The sequence below is a fragment of the Thalassophryne amazonica genome, chromosome 4 (genome assembly GCF_902500255.1).
Source record: "Thalassophryne amazonica chromosome 4, fThaAma1.1, whole genome shotgun sequence".
NCBI lineage: Eukaryota > Metazoa > Chordata > Actinopteri > Batrachoidiformes > Batrachoididae > Thalassophryne > Thalassophryne amazonica.
Window position 1 is genome coordinate 120,169,296 of NC_047106.1, and position 15,305 is coordinate 120,184,600.

General features: G+C 40.3%; 1 protein-coding gene across 1 annotated transcript in view; it reads right to left on the reverse strand.

The window, feature by feature from the left end:
- Nucleotides 1-15,305, reverse strand: part of cntn5 (contactin 5) — a 918,586-nt gene that overhangs the window by 302,454 nt on the left and 600,827 nt on the right. The window contains exon 8 of the mRNA XM_034168485.1: nucleotides 418-520. Within this exon, the coding sequence (XP_034024376.1) occupies nucleotides 418-520 (103 nt within the window). The remainder of the gene's footprint in view (nucleotides 1-417; nucleotides 521-15,305) is intronic.

The following is a 15,305-nucleotide window of genomic DNA, read 5'->3' on the forward strand; positions in this document are numbered from 1 at the left end:
CCACCCATTGGCATAACCTTGGTTTTCTATGTTCATGACACACTGAAAGCACTCAAGAAAGTCGGATACATTAAGGCTTTCAATTATGAGCAGACACAAGTCCCTCAGGCTGAATTCCGCATTGAATCATCTCCCTGTGCACTAACATGCCATCTAACAGCCCAACTTCAATGCTGTGTGTCTCTACATTCACTTAACATCCTGCCTGAAGACAACATATGCCTGCTCCTCATTCAGGTAATGGAAAGACTCAATTTAAAGAAGAAACAAAAAACACTCTGAGTATTATCCCAAGGAAATTTTAACCCCAGTACAGTGGTTTGTGTCACGGTGCTGTATGGTTGTGATTTTCTGAAAAGTATGACACTGCCCTCCTACACAGCTATCTACTTTTAAACAATATGGCTGCATACTTACTTCCCCAGAGCAAAGCACTCCAGTCTGACAGTGACTCCTTTGGTAGCCAGAACAGAGAGTGGGAAATGCACTTCAATTTTGGGCTCGTATTCACCCATGACGCCTGAAAAGTGGAAAGAAAGAGCATTTTCAGCTATCAGAAACCAAGCAGGTGATGGCCCTGTTTCTGCTAATATTCAGTGTCTTTAACCTTTACTTGCAGTGCCCTACACAAAGGTGTGGAAAACAATTTCAAATATTAAATTCCTACTTCAGGAACTCATGAGGGAAATTATACTGCAAGTACAAAAATAAACAAATACAGTATAGGCTAAGGCCACATACTGAAGAGTTTTTGTTGTTTTATGTTTCCATCACAGTATATTAAAGATGAAGCCAAATAATGACAATGTGCTCACAGTGCAGATTATTTACTTTAATAAGAAGGTAATTCAAATTTAAGTCTGGTGACTTTGTGGTCCCTTTTATTAATGGACAAAATTTCACATTTGGCTGCTGAGCTGTTTCCCAGTCAGGTGTCTATTTTCTCCTTATGACTTCAGTAACAAATCAGCAAAAAAAATGAAACAGAGATCTGGAGTCCTGTCTTTACACTGTGGTGCAAATGCATGGTACAGATGATCTTGAGGTATTGTTCATGTGTACTTGCTATGAAGATAGCATAAATGAAGGGGTTTTGGTTAATGGCCTCATTAGTTAAGAGGGTTGTGTGGTGAATAAATCCAGTCAGAGGGTCACCAACAGTTGTGCTCATAACTTTACATATATATATATATTTTTTTTTTGGGGGGGGGGGGGCATTTTGCAGAGAATATGAAGGATAACACAAAAAGATTTTGTTACACTAATGGTTAGTGGTTGTGTGAAGCCATCTATTGTCAGACAACTGTGTCTACTCTTTTTAAATCACAATGACAACAGAAACTACCCAAAATAACCCTGGTCAAAAGTTTACACACCCCAGTTCTTAATAGCGTGTATTGCCTCCTTTAACATCAATGACAGCTCAGAGTCTTTTGTGGTAGTTGTGGATGAGGTTCTTTATTTACTCTGATGACAAAGCTGCCCATTCTTCTTGGCAAAAAGTATCTAGTTCCTGTATATTCCTGGGCTGTCTTGCATGAGCTGCTTGTCTGAAATCTCCCCAGAGTGGCTCAATAATATTGAGGTCAGGAGACTGAGATGACAAACCATCCTGTGCACCGGCAACATTTTCTGTATGTTCATTTTGTCTATTGTTTTGTAATTTGTGTCTGTACCATGGCCCAAGCAGAGGGTCACCCCTTTGAGTCTGGTCTGCTTGAGGTTTCTTCCTCAGACGGAGTTTTTCCTTACCACTGTTGCTCTGGGGGTTGGTAAGGATAGACCTTATTTGTATGAAGTGCCTTGAGGCAACCATGTTGTGATTTGGCGCTATATCAGTGAAAATAAATTGAATTTAAAATTTAAATGGCCACTCAAGAGCCTTCACTTTATTCTGCTATAGCCAATGACAGGTTAACTTGGCATTGTGTTTTGGATTGTTTTTATGTTGGAACATCCAAGTACATCTGATGAGTGCAAATTTTCCTACAGTAATTTCTGTTAACATTCTTGGTAAGTCCTTGCCGCTGCCAATTTTCTTTTAGGAGGCATACTGGAGCTTCTCTGCAAAATATCTGGAGCTGGCCGCGAGTGAGGCCTGCATGCAACGCGCTAGCGTTTTTATACTGACCGCCGCCCATCAGCCGTTTGGAACGCCGTTAACTGGGAGGTGGTGTTAGAACGTCGTACTGTCCGCTAGCGCCGCCGTTTTGTCTTCCTCTGTCGCCAGTTAAAACGCCTTTGAGGACGCCAATGTGGGCTCTATCATCGTTTTACACGCCGTTGGTTAGGGATACAACGCCAGCCGCCAATTACGGCGGCATAAACTGCAGGACTACAGGAAGGGGCGGGATGAAATGACGATTAAAAAGTATCAAACGCCGTTGTTCGCGTTGTCTCTGTCGTCACGCGAATTCACCGGGAGCGCTCCCGGAATTATTCGACATGTTGAATAATTTTTTCGACGATTCCCGGTAAAGCCGGAACTAAGCCACGCCCCCTAGTGCCGGCGTTAACAACGGCGTGTGATCCTTAAGACGGCCAAAAACTCTTCCGGGACGCTTCCGGGAGCTCTTACCGTCTATGTGTAAATGGGGCTTAAGTGGGATACTTTGTGACATTTGCATAGTAATGCCTTTCTTCTTGTGACTCAGCCATGCAGCCCACTGTTCTTAAAGTGCCTCCTTATTGTGCATCTTGAAACAGCCACACCACTTTTCTTCACAGAGTCCTGTATTTCAGCTGACGTTATTTATGGGTTTTTCTTTGCATCCTGAACAATTTTTCTGGCAGTTGTTGCTGAAAATTTTGTTGGTCTACCTGACTGTGGTTTGGTTCCAACAAAATCCCTCATTTTCCACTTCTTAATTAGAATTTTAACACTGCTGACTGGCATGCTCAGTCCTTTGGATATGTTTCAAAATCCCTTTCCTGTTTTATACAGTTCAATTACCTTTTCCTGCAGATCTCTTGACAATTATTTTGCTTTCCCCATGACTCAGAAACCAGAAATGTCAGTGCAGTAATCAGCACAAACACTGATTACAAGCAAACACGTCACAGGTGAGGATGGTGACCTTTAGTAGCATTCAAATCTGTTTGTGTCAACTTGTGTGCAAGTTATCAGGTCAAAATGACCAGGGTATGTAAACTTTTAATCAGGGTCATTTGGATAGTTTTAGTTGTCATTATGATTATGATAATGATTTAGTTTGACAATAAATGTCTTCATAAAACCACTAACCATGAGTGAAAAAAAAAAAAGTGTTATCATTCCTATTCTCTGAGAAATGGCCAAAAAAATCTAAAATTCTGCCAGGGTATGTAAACCTATGAGCACAACTGTATCATTACCTGTAAACCACACCCTTGTGCACAGAGGTATGGTAAAAATGCAAGTGAAAGGTGTGAGAGAATTTTTCATGACTGAGTGCGCACAGAGACATAATACAAGTGATGCGTCATGCAGCAGCGCAAAGCTTGCACCTGGTACAGGGAGTCCCAAACAGGAAGTGCCAAATTTTGAGTTCACAGTGTAACAGGACATGCCAAATGTCAAACACTTCCTGGATCGACAATTCTTGGATTGACAGATGAGATCTCATGGAATGAATGAATGAATGAATGAAAACTGTTTATTTCGAACATTTGATACAACAACAATTACAAGATAGATCAGTAAAGACAACAACAAAAAAGTTCCTACTGTGTACCCAACATGTCCGAAAAGGGGTAGGGTGAAGCATCAGCTTATTTATCTCTACCCCATCTTCCCCACAACCAGTAATACCCTTTGCCACATATACACATAGATTCCTACACACCTAAATCGATATCAATATATATATATATATACATATACATACACATATCAACATACATACACATATACATACACATATATACACATATACATATATACACATATATATACACAAACATAAATATACACCTTCACATACCTACTTACATACAAAATACTATATATTTACAAGCCGAAGCAAAAACAAAACACCCTAACCCTCATTACCCTTCCTCCTCCCTATACCCAGAAAAAACCATATTTTTGTACCGCTGTTTGAACTGGTTCATGCTTGGACATTGCTTGAGCCCCACTCCCAATCTGTTCCACATCCTCACCCCACAGACAGAAATACAGAAACCTTTTAATGTTGTTCGTGCCCACTGATGCTTTAAATTAAATTTCCCCCTCAGACTGTAATCCCCTGATCTGTTAAAAAACATATTTTAATATTTGCTGGAAGTAAATTGTTTATTGCTTTATACACAATTTGTACTGTTTGAAAATGAACCAAGTCTGTGAATTTTAAGAATTTGGATTGTAAAATAGTGGATTGTATGATCTCTATAGCCAGTATTATGAATAATTCTTATAGCTCTTTTCTGCATTACTGATAGTGATTGTGTTGTACCTTTATAAGTATTACCCCATACCTCTGCACAGTACTGTAAATATGGTAAAACCAGTGAGCAGTAAAGAATGCGGAGTGAGTTGTGGTCCAGAATATGTTTTGCTTTGTTTAGAACTGAAATGCTTCTTGACAGTTTACTTTGTATATGTTTTATATGAGTCTTCCAGTTTATCTTATCATCTATTATCACCCCCAGAAACTTATTTTCATGTACCCTTTCAATATCTACCCCCTCGACTTGTAAGTGAACCTGTATGTCTGTATTACAATAGCCAAATAACATGTATTTTGTTTTACTTAAGTTTAATGATAATTTGTTTCTGTCAAACCATATTTTCAATTTTCCCATTTCTATACTGATCCTCCTCAGTAACTCCTGCAAATCCCCCCCTGAACAAAAAATGCTTGTGTCATCTGCAAATAATACTAATTTTAATATTTTGGAAACATTGACAATATCATTTATATAAATTAGAAACAGTTGTGGACCCAATACTGACCCCTGTGGGACGCCACAAGCATTGTCCAAGCATGATGATGTATATTCCCCCAACTTCACAAACTGTTTTCTGTTACTTAAGTAGCTTCTCACCCAGTGCAACACCAACCCCTAATCCCATACTGTTCAAGTTTATTGATTAATATGTCATGATTAATTGTATCAAAAGCCTTTTTAAGATCTATAAATATTCCAACTGAATGTAATTGTGGTCTATGGCGTTTGTAATCTCCTCAACTGATTCTATTAATGCAAGTGATGTTGAACTATGTGCTCTGAATCCATATTGACTATCAGTAAGTAATTTATGTTTATTTATGAATTTGTCTAATCTATTATTGAATAACTTTTCTAATAATTTGGAAATTGTGGAAGCAAAGAAACAGGTCTATAATTTGTGAAGTGGTGTCTATCCCCAGTCTTATACAGCGGCACAACCTTAGCTATTTTCATTTGATTGGGAAATTTACCGGTTTGAAATGATAAGTTACAGATGTATGTTAATGGTTCTACAATCCATTCAATGACCTGTTTTACCACCACCATATCAATTTCATTTAAATCGGTAGATGTTTTATATTTACAATTATCACAATGTCTATAATTTCATTTCCATCCACTGCTGTGAGGAACATTGAACAGGGATTTCTTTCTATAAGATTATTATCCCAATCCTCAGATTGGGAATCGGGAATTTTTTCTGCCAAGCTTGGTCCAATATTTACAAAAAAATTATTAAAACCGTTGACTACCACATCCTTATTTTCCTTCTTGACATTATTATCAATGAAATACTGAGGGTAACTCTGTTTTTTATTACCATTTTTGATAATGCTATTTAATATATCCCATATTCCTTTAATATTGTTTTTGTTATTATGTAATATGTTACTATAATATTCCTTCCTACATACCCGTATAATATTAGTTAATCTATTTTTGTATTTCTTATATCTATTTTCTGCCTCTTTAGTCTTTAGTTTTATGAATTCTCTATACAGTGTATTTTTCTTATTACATGCATTTCGTAACCCTTTCGTCATCCATGGTCGAGCTTGGATTTTTGTTTTCTGTAGTCTTGTTTAATTGGACAATTTTTATCATATAATGATGTAAATATTTGTAAAAAGTTTCATATGCACTATCAACATCACTTTCACTGTATACCGTTTCCCAGTTTTGCTCCTGTAAATCCTTCTTTAGTGTGTTCATGTTTTCCTCTGTCCGCACTCGCCTGTATTTTATTTCTCCTCTGGCTGATTCGCCGATGGTTTCTATTATAAACGATGAAAACTGGTAGATGATCACTAATGTCATTGATTAATAATCCACTCACAGTGTTATTCTCAATATCATTGCTGAATATATTATCAATTAAGGTAGCACTATGGGATGTAATTCTGCTTGGCCTGGTGATTTTTGGATATAAACTCATACTGTACATTATACTGATAAATTCATCTGTTATTTTATGCTTTATTGGATTGAGCAGATCAATATTTAAGTCACCACAAATGAACACAGTTTTTTGATTAGTTTTTGAGAACATTTTTCCCATACAGTCAGTGAATGTTTCAATACTAGATCCTGGTGCTCTATATATACAGCTGACTAATACATTTTTTGCTTTTTTCTTCACATATTTCAATAGTTATACATTCTAATAAGTTATCAATCACAGTTGTCATATTGTCTACTATTTTATAATCCATGTTCTTATCCACATACACAGCCACTCCTCCTCCACTCTTATTTTTTTTGTTTTACACAATTAAATTCATATCCATCCAGTTCAAAATCCATTCCTTTATCTTCATTGATCCATGTTTCTGATATAGCAATTATGTTAATATTTTTTTAAACTGACTTAAATATTCTTTAATGTTGTTAAAGTTTGCATATAGACTTCTGCTGTTGAAATGGATTATTGATAATTTGCTATCCGTTCTAATGATCCGATTAAACTGTTCATCTGTATAATAGCAACAACTGTCATTGATATTTGAGAAGAAATTATTGTCCGGGTCTATATCGTGCTCCAAGTCCAGTACATTGTGGTCTGTGTATTTAAATGTTCTCAGTTCTACTTTCCATGATCAACAATCCTTGAGTTATATCCTTCTTGTCTCCAGATGTAGATGAATAGGTAGTAGATGAATAGGTTCTCTGGTCTGTGTCATGGTGTTGTGATGTGTTTGTGTCCTCATACCTTATGGTCATATTTGTCCAGATCCTCGCTTTAAGAAACACTATTGTTCATATTTGTCCAGCTCCTCGATGTTCCTTATTGCCATGACTTTTGCTTGTTCTGGTGATCCGTTCAGTTTGATGAATATTTTACAGTTTGAAGTCCATGTGTGCTGGATTTTTCCCTGTTTCTTTAAGAAGCGTGCTTTCCTGGCGATGTCGCATTCCGTTTGGTGAGATGTTCATTGATGAATACGTTTGTCCCTTTCAGTTTTCTTCCTTGTTTTAACAGTGCTGTTTTGTGTTTTCTGTTGATGAATCTCATGATGACAGTTCGTTTATCACCGTCATTTCTCCGGGGCAGAGGGTGGCACGCTTCAATGTTATTTAAATCCATTTCTATACCTTTAGATAGGAGGAAATCAGCAACCTGTTTTTCCACAGAGCTGACCTCCTGTTCACTGGGCTCCCCTCCGCTCTCATCTGTTACCCGCCCGTGCGTAGGACCGTGGTTTGATATGAAGACCTGTGATGATGACGTCGTTTAATTCTGGTGTACTGCTCCAATTCAGCCACTCTATTTTCCAGCTGCACCAGATGCCGGTCTGTCTCGGCATTCTGGAGCCCGTAATGCCTTCACCTCCTCCACCAGATCCATGATTGATTTCTGTTGCTGCTTCACAACAGAAATCTCCTCTGATAGAAAGTCCAGAGATTTTTTAATATCGTCACCTTCCTCCGCTGTCAGAACCTTCTTAGGCCCCATGGTCGGCTTATGAGCAGCTTGTCGATCGCCGATGTTAACAGCCTGCGTTGTTTGTCACCGGGATGGATCTGCACTGCGCTGGTGCCGCGCGGCCTCTGTGTTTCCGCGCTGATGGTATCCGCGGGTGGGCTGCACGAGGCCTGGGGGAAGCGGCACTCGTGACGCGCGGCCTCTAATGACGCAGCGCGCGGCCTCAGTGAATTCACCACGTTGAGCCTCGGACGTTGTTGCTGTTCCAGTCGCGGGGCTAAGTTGCGGTTGAGGTGGTATTCCACTGTCCGGGTTGGCAAACACCGGCGTGGCAGATGGCAACTACAAACACCACCTCTGAAACTCAGGTACAAACTTTTTGCAGCTCGCTCTGACGACACGCAGCTCTGACTGACTGTGACTGACGCAGCTCTGACCTCAGGAATCTGATCTCACAGGAATACAGTGGCAAGTTCACACTGAAACAGGAAGTGACAAATTTTGAGTCCACAGTGAAACAGGAAATGTCAAATGTCTTCTTCAGGAAAAAGACAGTCAATTAAAAGATTTTGGGAGCTCTATACTGGTGTGTAGATTTTCCTTCCTTTTCCTTCCTCCTTTTTTTGTCTGCTATTCTTGATTATCCTGCACCTGGCCTAATTAGGATTGGATGTGCGCACAACTACTATTTTTTCTGTCCCTTCTGTTTGCCACTCCCCCCCTGCCAGACTGTCCCCCACAGCTGCATCTTGTTCCCCTAATTACTACACCTGTTCTATTTAAGTCCTCTGTGTTTGCCCACTCACTGCTTGCTCATTCAATTACTTTCATGTTCCGGTATTGCTCCACAGTCCCATTTTTTGTCTTGTTCTGCTGCCTGCTCGTTTTTCGACTCTGCCTTGTTTTGACCCTATTTTTTTGTCTCTGCCTCTTATGTTTGTGACCTCCACCTGTTTATTGAATCACGCCTCAGCTTCTCGACTGTCTGCTGCCTCCAAATCGCTATAATGTTGTCCACCGCCAACACCAGCATCGCAACGAATGACTATGTGGAAATGTGGAAGCCGGCTGTGCCACATCAGCCAGGAGGACAGGCACCACAACTGGGTACTACACCAACACTGGTCACGCCTTGTCTGACCCCAGTGGCAGCCCCTCGAAAGAATCACACGCCTCTGCTATAGACCTCGGATTCCACTACTTCCTTTGCTGCTAAAGCTAAAGTGCAGCCATTGCCTGAATTCTCGGGGGTGATTACATCATCAGAATCATCCACTGATCCATCAGGAAGCTCCTCATCACCTTTGCACTCAGTGGTGCCAGCTGGGCTATCACAACGTACCAACCACAAAACCAAGCGGAACCACCCACGCTTTCAGAAGTACCGGCAGGGAAGGTCTTGCCACCATGACATTCAGCAGAGCACAAAACATCAGGAAAGTATTCACCACCAGACTCCTCAGCCATTAGTCGCACAGCGCATGCGCCACAGGATGTGGTGTGGCTCACATCTCTAGAGCTTCCAGCCAGTCCTTGTGATGGATCCACATCGGCAGTACCACCTGCAGGATCTCAGAAGAAGCCTGCATCTCCTCGGCTCTCTACAGAACTCATGCCACAGGATCCACCACTGGCATCGTCCATGGTTACTGAACCAGTGAACAGCTCCATTCCATATATTTCTGGGATTGTCTCAGAAATCTTTCATTAGGGATTTGTCAATGTTTTCTTTAACTTTGAGTGTCATGGTGCCTTTATGTCTTTGTACCTTGCACCGTTTACATTTTTTTGTTTTGTTGTTTTGTTTGAAAGGAATTAGTTTTCTCACAAGTTGAGGCAACTTAACGGTGCTTAACGTGACTGCATGCCACACCCATACAATATAACATTATCTGATGCCAATTTATGATTCCTGCTGTGCTCCACTGTGCCCAAGCTATAAATCACACAGGATTGTTGTCAAACTTTTTATACTGTGTACACAATGCAGTAAAACTATACCGCTCAAAGAGCACATGTGAACAGCTAAAAGAAAAAAAAAAAATGCTCACTGCAGCCTGGCTGCAGCTCCCCCCTCTCACCTCCTCACGTTCTCTCACGATTGTGTTAAATAAAGTCCATAAGTCCTGCTCACAGACTGACTGCCAGAGACAGGACATTTCCACATCCAGTATACTCCTCACGGAGGACATCTCCACATCCACCCATGGACTGTTGCACGCTATGAACACACGAATGCCGACTGCAGCTCCATGGTCACAGGGCGAAATATAAACTAGAAGAGAAATCAGAGCCCAGACCTGCAGCGCAGCACAAGAAAAAATTATAAACTAGAAGAGAAATCAGAGCGCACACCTGCTCATTTTACAGTCTGGCTGCAGCTGAGCTCCTCAGTGCTCTCACCTCCTCAAGCTTCTCCCCCCTGCTGCACACAATTGACGCAGACATTCCTACTTTATTAGATACCCAGCATATGCAACATGAAGCAGGCCTGGTGTGAAAGAGGCTTAACCAAGGAGCTAATTGTTCCTCCCTGAAAGACTGATTAATATGGCGTCTAATGACAGACATTTAGCATGTAAGGGCATGTTTATTCAAATTTGCAATTCATGGATGTTTTGTGTAAGAATTATATTGTAGCCTTGTAGTCATTTGATGTCAATTTCAATTGCAATTCCAGGGGCACTTCTATTTTTTTTTTTTTTTTAAATAACAATAAAATCATAAGAAATGGCTTTTTGTGCAATATTTTGTTGTGTGTGTGTTTTTTTTAGGGGAGCACTCAGAGGGGTCTCGCCCGGGCAGTAATACAGTGTAGAACCAGCACTGGCCTTTAGCACCAGTTTGACATCATAAGCTACAACAAACAACAGAGATATGAAGGCTTGGAGTTGAGGTTGAGACTGGGTTTCCCATAGTCCTTAAACTTTCTTGATTACAATGCACTGAATGACTTTGTGTCATACTCTTCATCATGATCTCTGTTTGTATCACGATCACTGTGAAGGAACATCAGCCACAAAATTTTGGTCACAAAATGACATACTAATGTGTACAAATTTTTGTGCACCACCTTTTTATATGTTTTACTACATTTTTCATGAGAATATGCTGAATGGTCAGTCCCTTTAAGCCTAATTTGAAGGATCTTCAATGATTACACATGATGCAATACAGTCCATGTGTTTGTATGACTATGTCGCTTTTCAGTTGCAGAAATTCTCATCAATTTTATTAAAAACAGTTCATACTATACCAGAGCATAGTTCCTTGTACAATTTGTGCTTGGGCAGCAGAATATTAAGATGCATTACTAAAAGGTGCAGAGTTAGACAAGTTCAACACAAAGCTCTGCATGGTGTTTGATGTTTTATTGATTTTTCTATGACCAAGGTCCACTCTTAAAATTAAATTCTGCAGAGGTGGCAAATATTACAAATGCTTACGATGCACTGAAACAGAAATGGACCCCCCCCCCCCCAAAAAAAAAAAAAAAAATCAATCCTGAGACTAAATATTTGTCATGGACAACAAGGGGGAAAAAGTACATATTCAGCATTCATTAGTCTATTTTAAACTTTACAACTCTATCTCAGAGCACAAAACTACACATTATCAGTCTTGCTAATTGCAGCTATGATTAATGCCTTCACTGTCTAAGTCATACACAGACAACATGTTTTTGTGTGCGTGTGTGTGTGTGTGTATGTGTGTATTATATGTTCTGTATGTCAAGGTACAGAAGATGCATGAATGGACCTGCACAAATTTGGGGTAACAAAATAAAAAAGAAGTGGATTTGTAATTTATCCTAATAAATGGGGAATATGTGATATGAACATTACAAAAATGTGAAAGTTACACAAAAGCATTTGGGTGTAAACACCATTGATGGATACACTGCTAACCTGCACATCTTCCTGATGTCATGACATAAATCAGCTCATATGCAGTGCTGCTCTGAGTGCACTGTAATGCATATAATCAGTGTGAAAAAAATGAGCAGTGTGACATTTGAGAAGCCATAATTACATCTCTTACGTGTACCTGACAATTTTATGTGATAAAATGAATGCTGCAAAAAACCGAGCATGGTTACTGAATTGCAGACAAGTATTCATGAAAAAGGAGTTTTATATTTTTGTCACAGAACTTTTCAATTTCAATCTCATTTTCAACATTTATAGCTCCAAAACAGCCCTTCACATATAATGAATTTGCAGTATTTCATGGGCATGTGCTTAGTATATTCAATATTATATTCTATCTCAGAGGCTGAACTTGGCATTGAAAGAAATAACATTGATGCCTGGTGTTTTAAAACATTTTTTTACTGTCATTTGCGGTGTGGCTTTGTGTTTGTGTTGCAATTTTATCCATTAATCACATTTTCAGCTTGTTTTTCTGCAATTTCATAGAATGGTGCCTGAAATGTGCAGGCCACAGCTTCTAGCATAGAAACAGTGCTTTCACATTTCTAATACACCAATAAATGGATGTTTTTTTTGTTTGTTTTTTTCTTGGGTGTCCCCCCAGACAAACAAATGGGAAAGTAACTTACTATATAAAATGAAACCTGGACAAGCAAAGAGAAAACAAACAAACAAAACAAACAAACAAACAAACAAAGCCTTGTTGTGACACAGTACCTGTGACTTCAGGTTTTAAATAGGCTTTTGGTAAAACACGTAAAAACTTAATAACTGGGAAAACATGTAAGAGCTTTATTAAACAGTGATACATATAAATATATAAATATTCAAATAAGAAAACTCTATAACCCAATCAAATCAGATTTTCACAGTTCATTAGTAAATTTTAATTAAGCAGCAACTCTATCTTTCTCAAATTCTCCACTGGTTCACCAAATTCTGACCAACTTGGCCTGATCACCCAAATGTGCCAGTGTTTACCATGAAATAATGAAAAGCCAATTTGAAATACTCTATGATACCAGCATCACTGATGACCAGACCACATTTATTGGAGTTGTTATTGGAGTTAAAATAATTTAAATCTACCTTAACCAATGTAAAATAGGAAGAGGAACTTCAATCACAGAGGGCTACAACCCACTGCATTTTGACTGACACCTCCAAGCACACATTGGGGAGGTAATGGTCTAGTGATTAAGTGTTAGGCCTGAGTCCAGAGGATCCTCGGTTCAAACCTCAGCCTGACCATAAAATAACTGAAGGCCCTTGGGCAAGGTACTTAATCCCCAAGTTGCTCCCGTGTGTATTGAGCACCTTGCATGGCAGCACCCTGTCATCGGGTGTGAGGGTGTCCTGTGGTACTACTGTCGAACAGGGCACCTATAGAAACAGCGCTACATTTGGGTGAAAGAGGAAGACAGTGACAGAGGTGGAAGGTTAGGGCCTCTTCATACATAGTGCGAAGTTCGGTCGACATCTGGTCGATTACGGCGAAACAGCGCAAAACAGTTCAAAATTAGTGCACCATGAAACATCACGCCGACAGGCAGGTGTGCACGAACCCGGTGCAAGAGTTTGTGCACGCGCCAGTGTCTTTCAAGCAGGAGCAGTGCAAGGTGCAGCACATGGCGCAGCTTTTGTGGTATAAATAAAAAAATTAAAACCAGCCGGTACCTGTGGAACCACATCGCGTCACTTATGTGGTATAAATAAAAACTAGCCGGTACCTGTGGAACCACATTGTGCCGCTTATGTGGAATAATAAAAATAAAAACAAAACAAAACAAAAAAAAAAATGAAAGAGAAGAACACAGCACCCACTGGATGCAAACTTGCACCTTTCAAAAGCTCTGATTGCCAGTCAGCGACTTTACCACAGAGCTACGGAGCTGTTCTTTGAAAGCTGCGGGAATCTGCCTCATATCAGGAAGGACATGGAAGTATTACAAATAAATTCTTCTTCTTCTTTGTCTTTCGGCTGTTCCCGTTAGGGGTCGCCACAGCAGATCAATCGTTTCCATCTCACCCTTTCCTCTGTATCTTCCTCTGTCACACCAACCACCTGCATGTCCTCTCGCAGCACATCCATAAACCTCCTCTTTGGTCTCCCTCTTCTCCTCCTGCCTGGTGGCTCCATCCTCAGCATCCTTCTCCCTATATACCCTGGGTCCCTCCTCTGCACATGTCCAAACCATCTCAATCTCACCTCTCTGACTTTGTCTCCAAACCGTCCCACCTGAGCTGTCCCTCTGATATGTTCATTCCTAATCTTGTCCATTCTTGTCACTCTCAAAGAGAATCTCATCATCTTCAGCTTTGCCACCTCCAGCTCTGCCTCCTGTCTTTTTGTTAGTGCCACTGTCTCTAAACCATACAACATAGCTGGTCTCACTACTGTTTTGTAAACTTTCCCCTTCACTCTTGCTGATATTCTTCGGTCACAAATCACTCCTGCCACCTTTCTCCACCCACTCCACCCTGCCTGCACTCTCTTCTTCACCTCTTTACCACACTCTCCATTACTTTGAACAGTTGACCCCAAATATTTAAACTCATCTACTTTCAACACTTCTACTCCTTGTAACTGCACTATTCCACTGGGCTCCCTCTCATTCACACACATGTACTCAGTCTTGCTTATGACTTTCATTCCCCTTCTCTCCAAAGCATATCTCCACTTCTCCAGACTAGACTCAACTTGCTCTCTACTCTCACTACAGATCACAATGTCATCTGCAAACATCATCATAGTCCGTGGGGACCCCGGTCTGATCTCATCCGTCAACCTGTCCATCACCACTGCAAACAAGAAAGGACTCAGAGCTGATCCTTGGTGTAATCCCACCTCCACCTTGAATGAGTCTGTCATTCCGACTGCACATCTCACCACTGTCACACTATTCTTGTACATGTCCTGCACTACCCTAACATACTTCCACTCCAGACTTCCTCATACAATACCACAACTCTTCTCTTGGCACCCTATCATAAGCTTTTTCTAAGTCCACAAACACACAATGTAACTCTTTCTGTCCTTCTCTGTACTTTTCCAACAGTATTCTCAGAGAAAACATTGCATCTGTAGTGCTCTTTCTCGGCATGAAACCATATTGCTGCCCACAGATCTTCACCTGTTTTCTAAGCCTAGCTTCTACTACTCTTTCTCATAACTTCATGCTGTGGCTGATCAGCTTTATGCCTCTGTAGTTACTGCAGCTCTGCACATCACCCTTGTTCTTGAAAATAGGAACCAGCACACTTCGTCTCCACTCCTCAGGCATGCTCTCACTTTCCAATATTTTATTAAACAATCTGGTTAGAAACTCTACTGCCATCTCTCCTAGACATTTCCATACCTCCACTGGAATGTCATCTGGACCGACTGCCTTTCCACTCTTCATCCTCTTCATAGCAGCCCTCACTTCTTCCTTGCTAATCTCTTGTCCCTCCTGATTTACTCTCACCACATCATCCAGCCTTTTCTCTCGCTCATTTTCTTTATTCATCAACTCTTC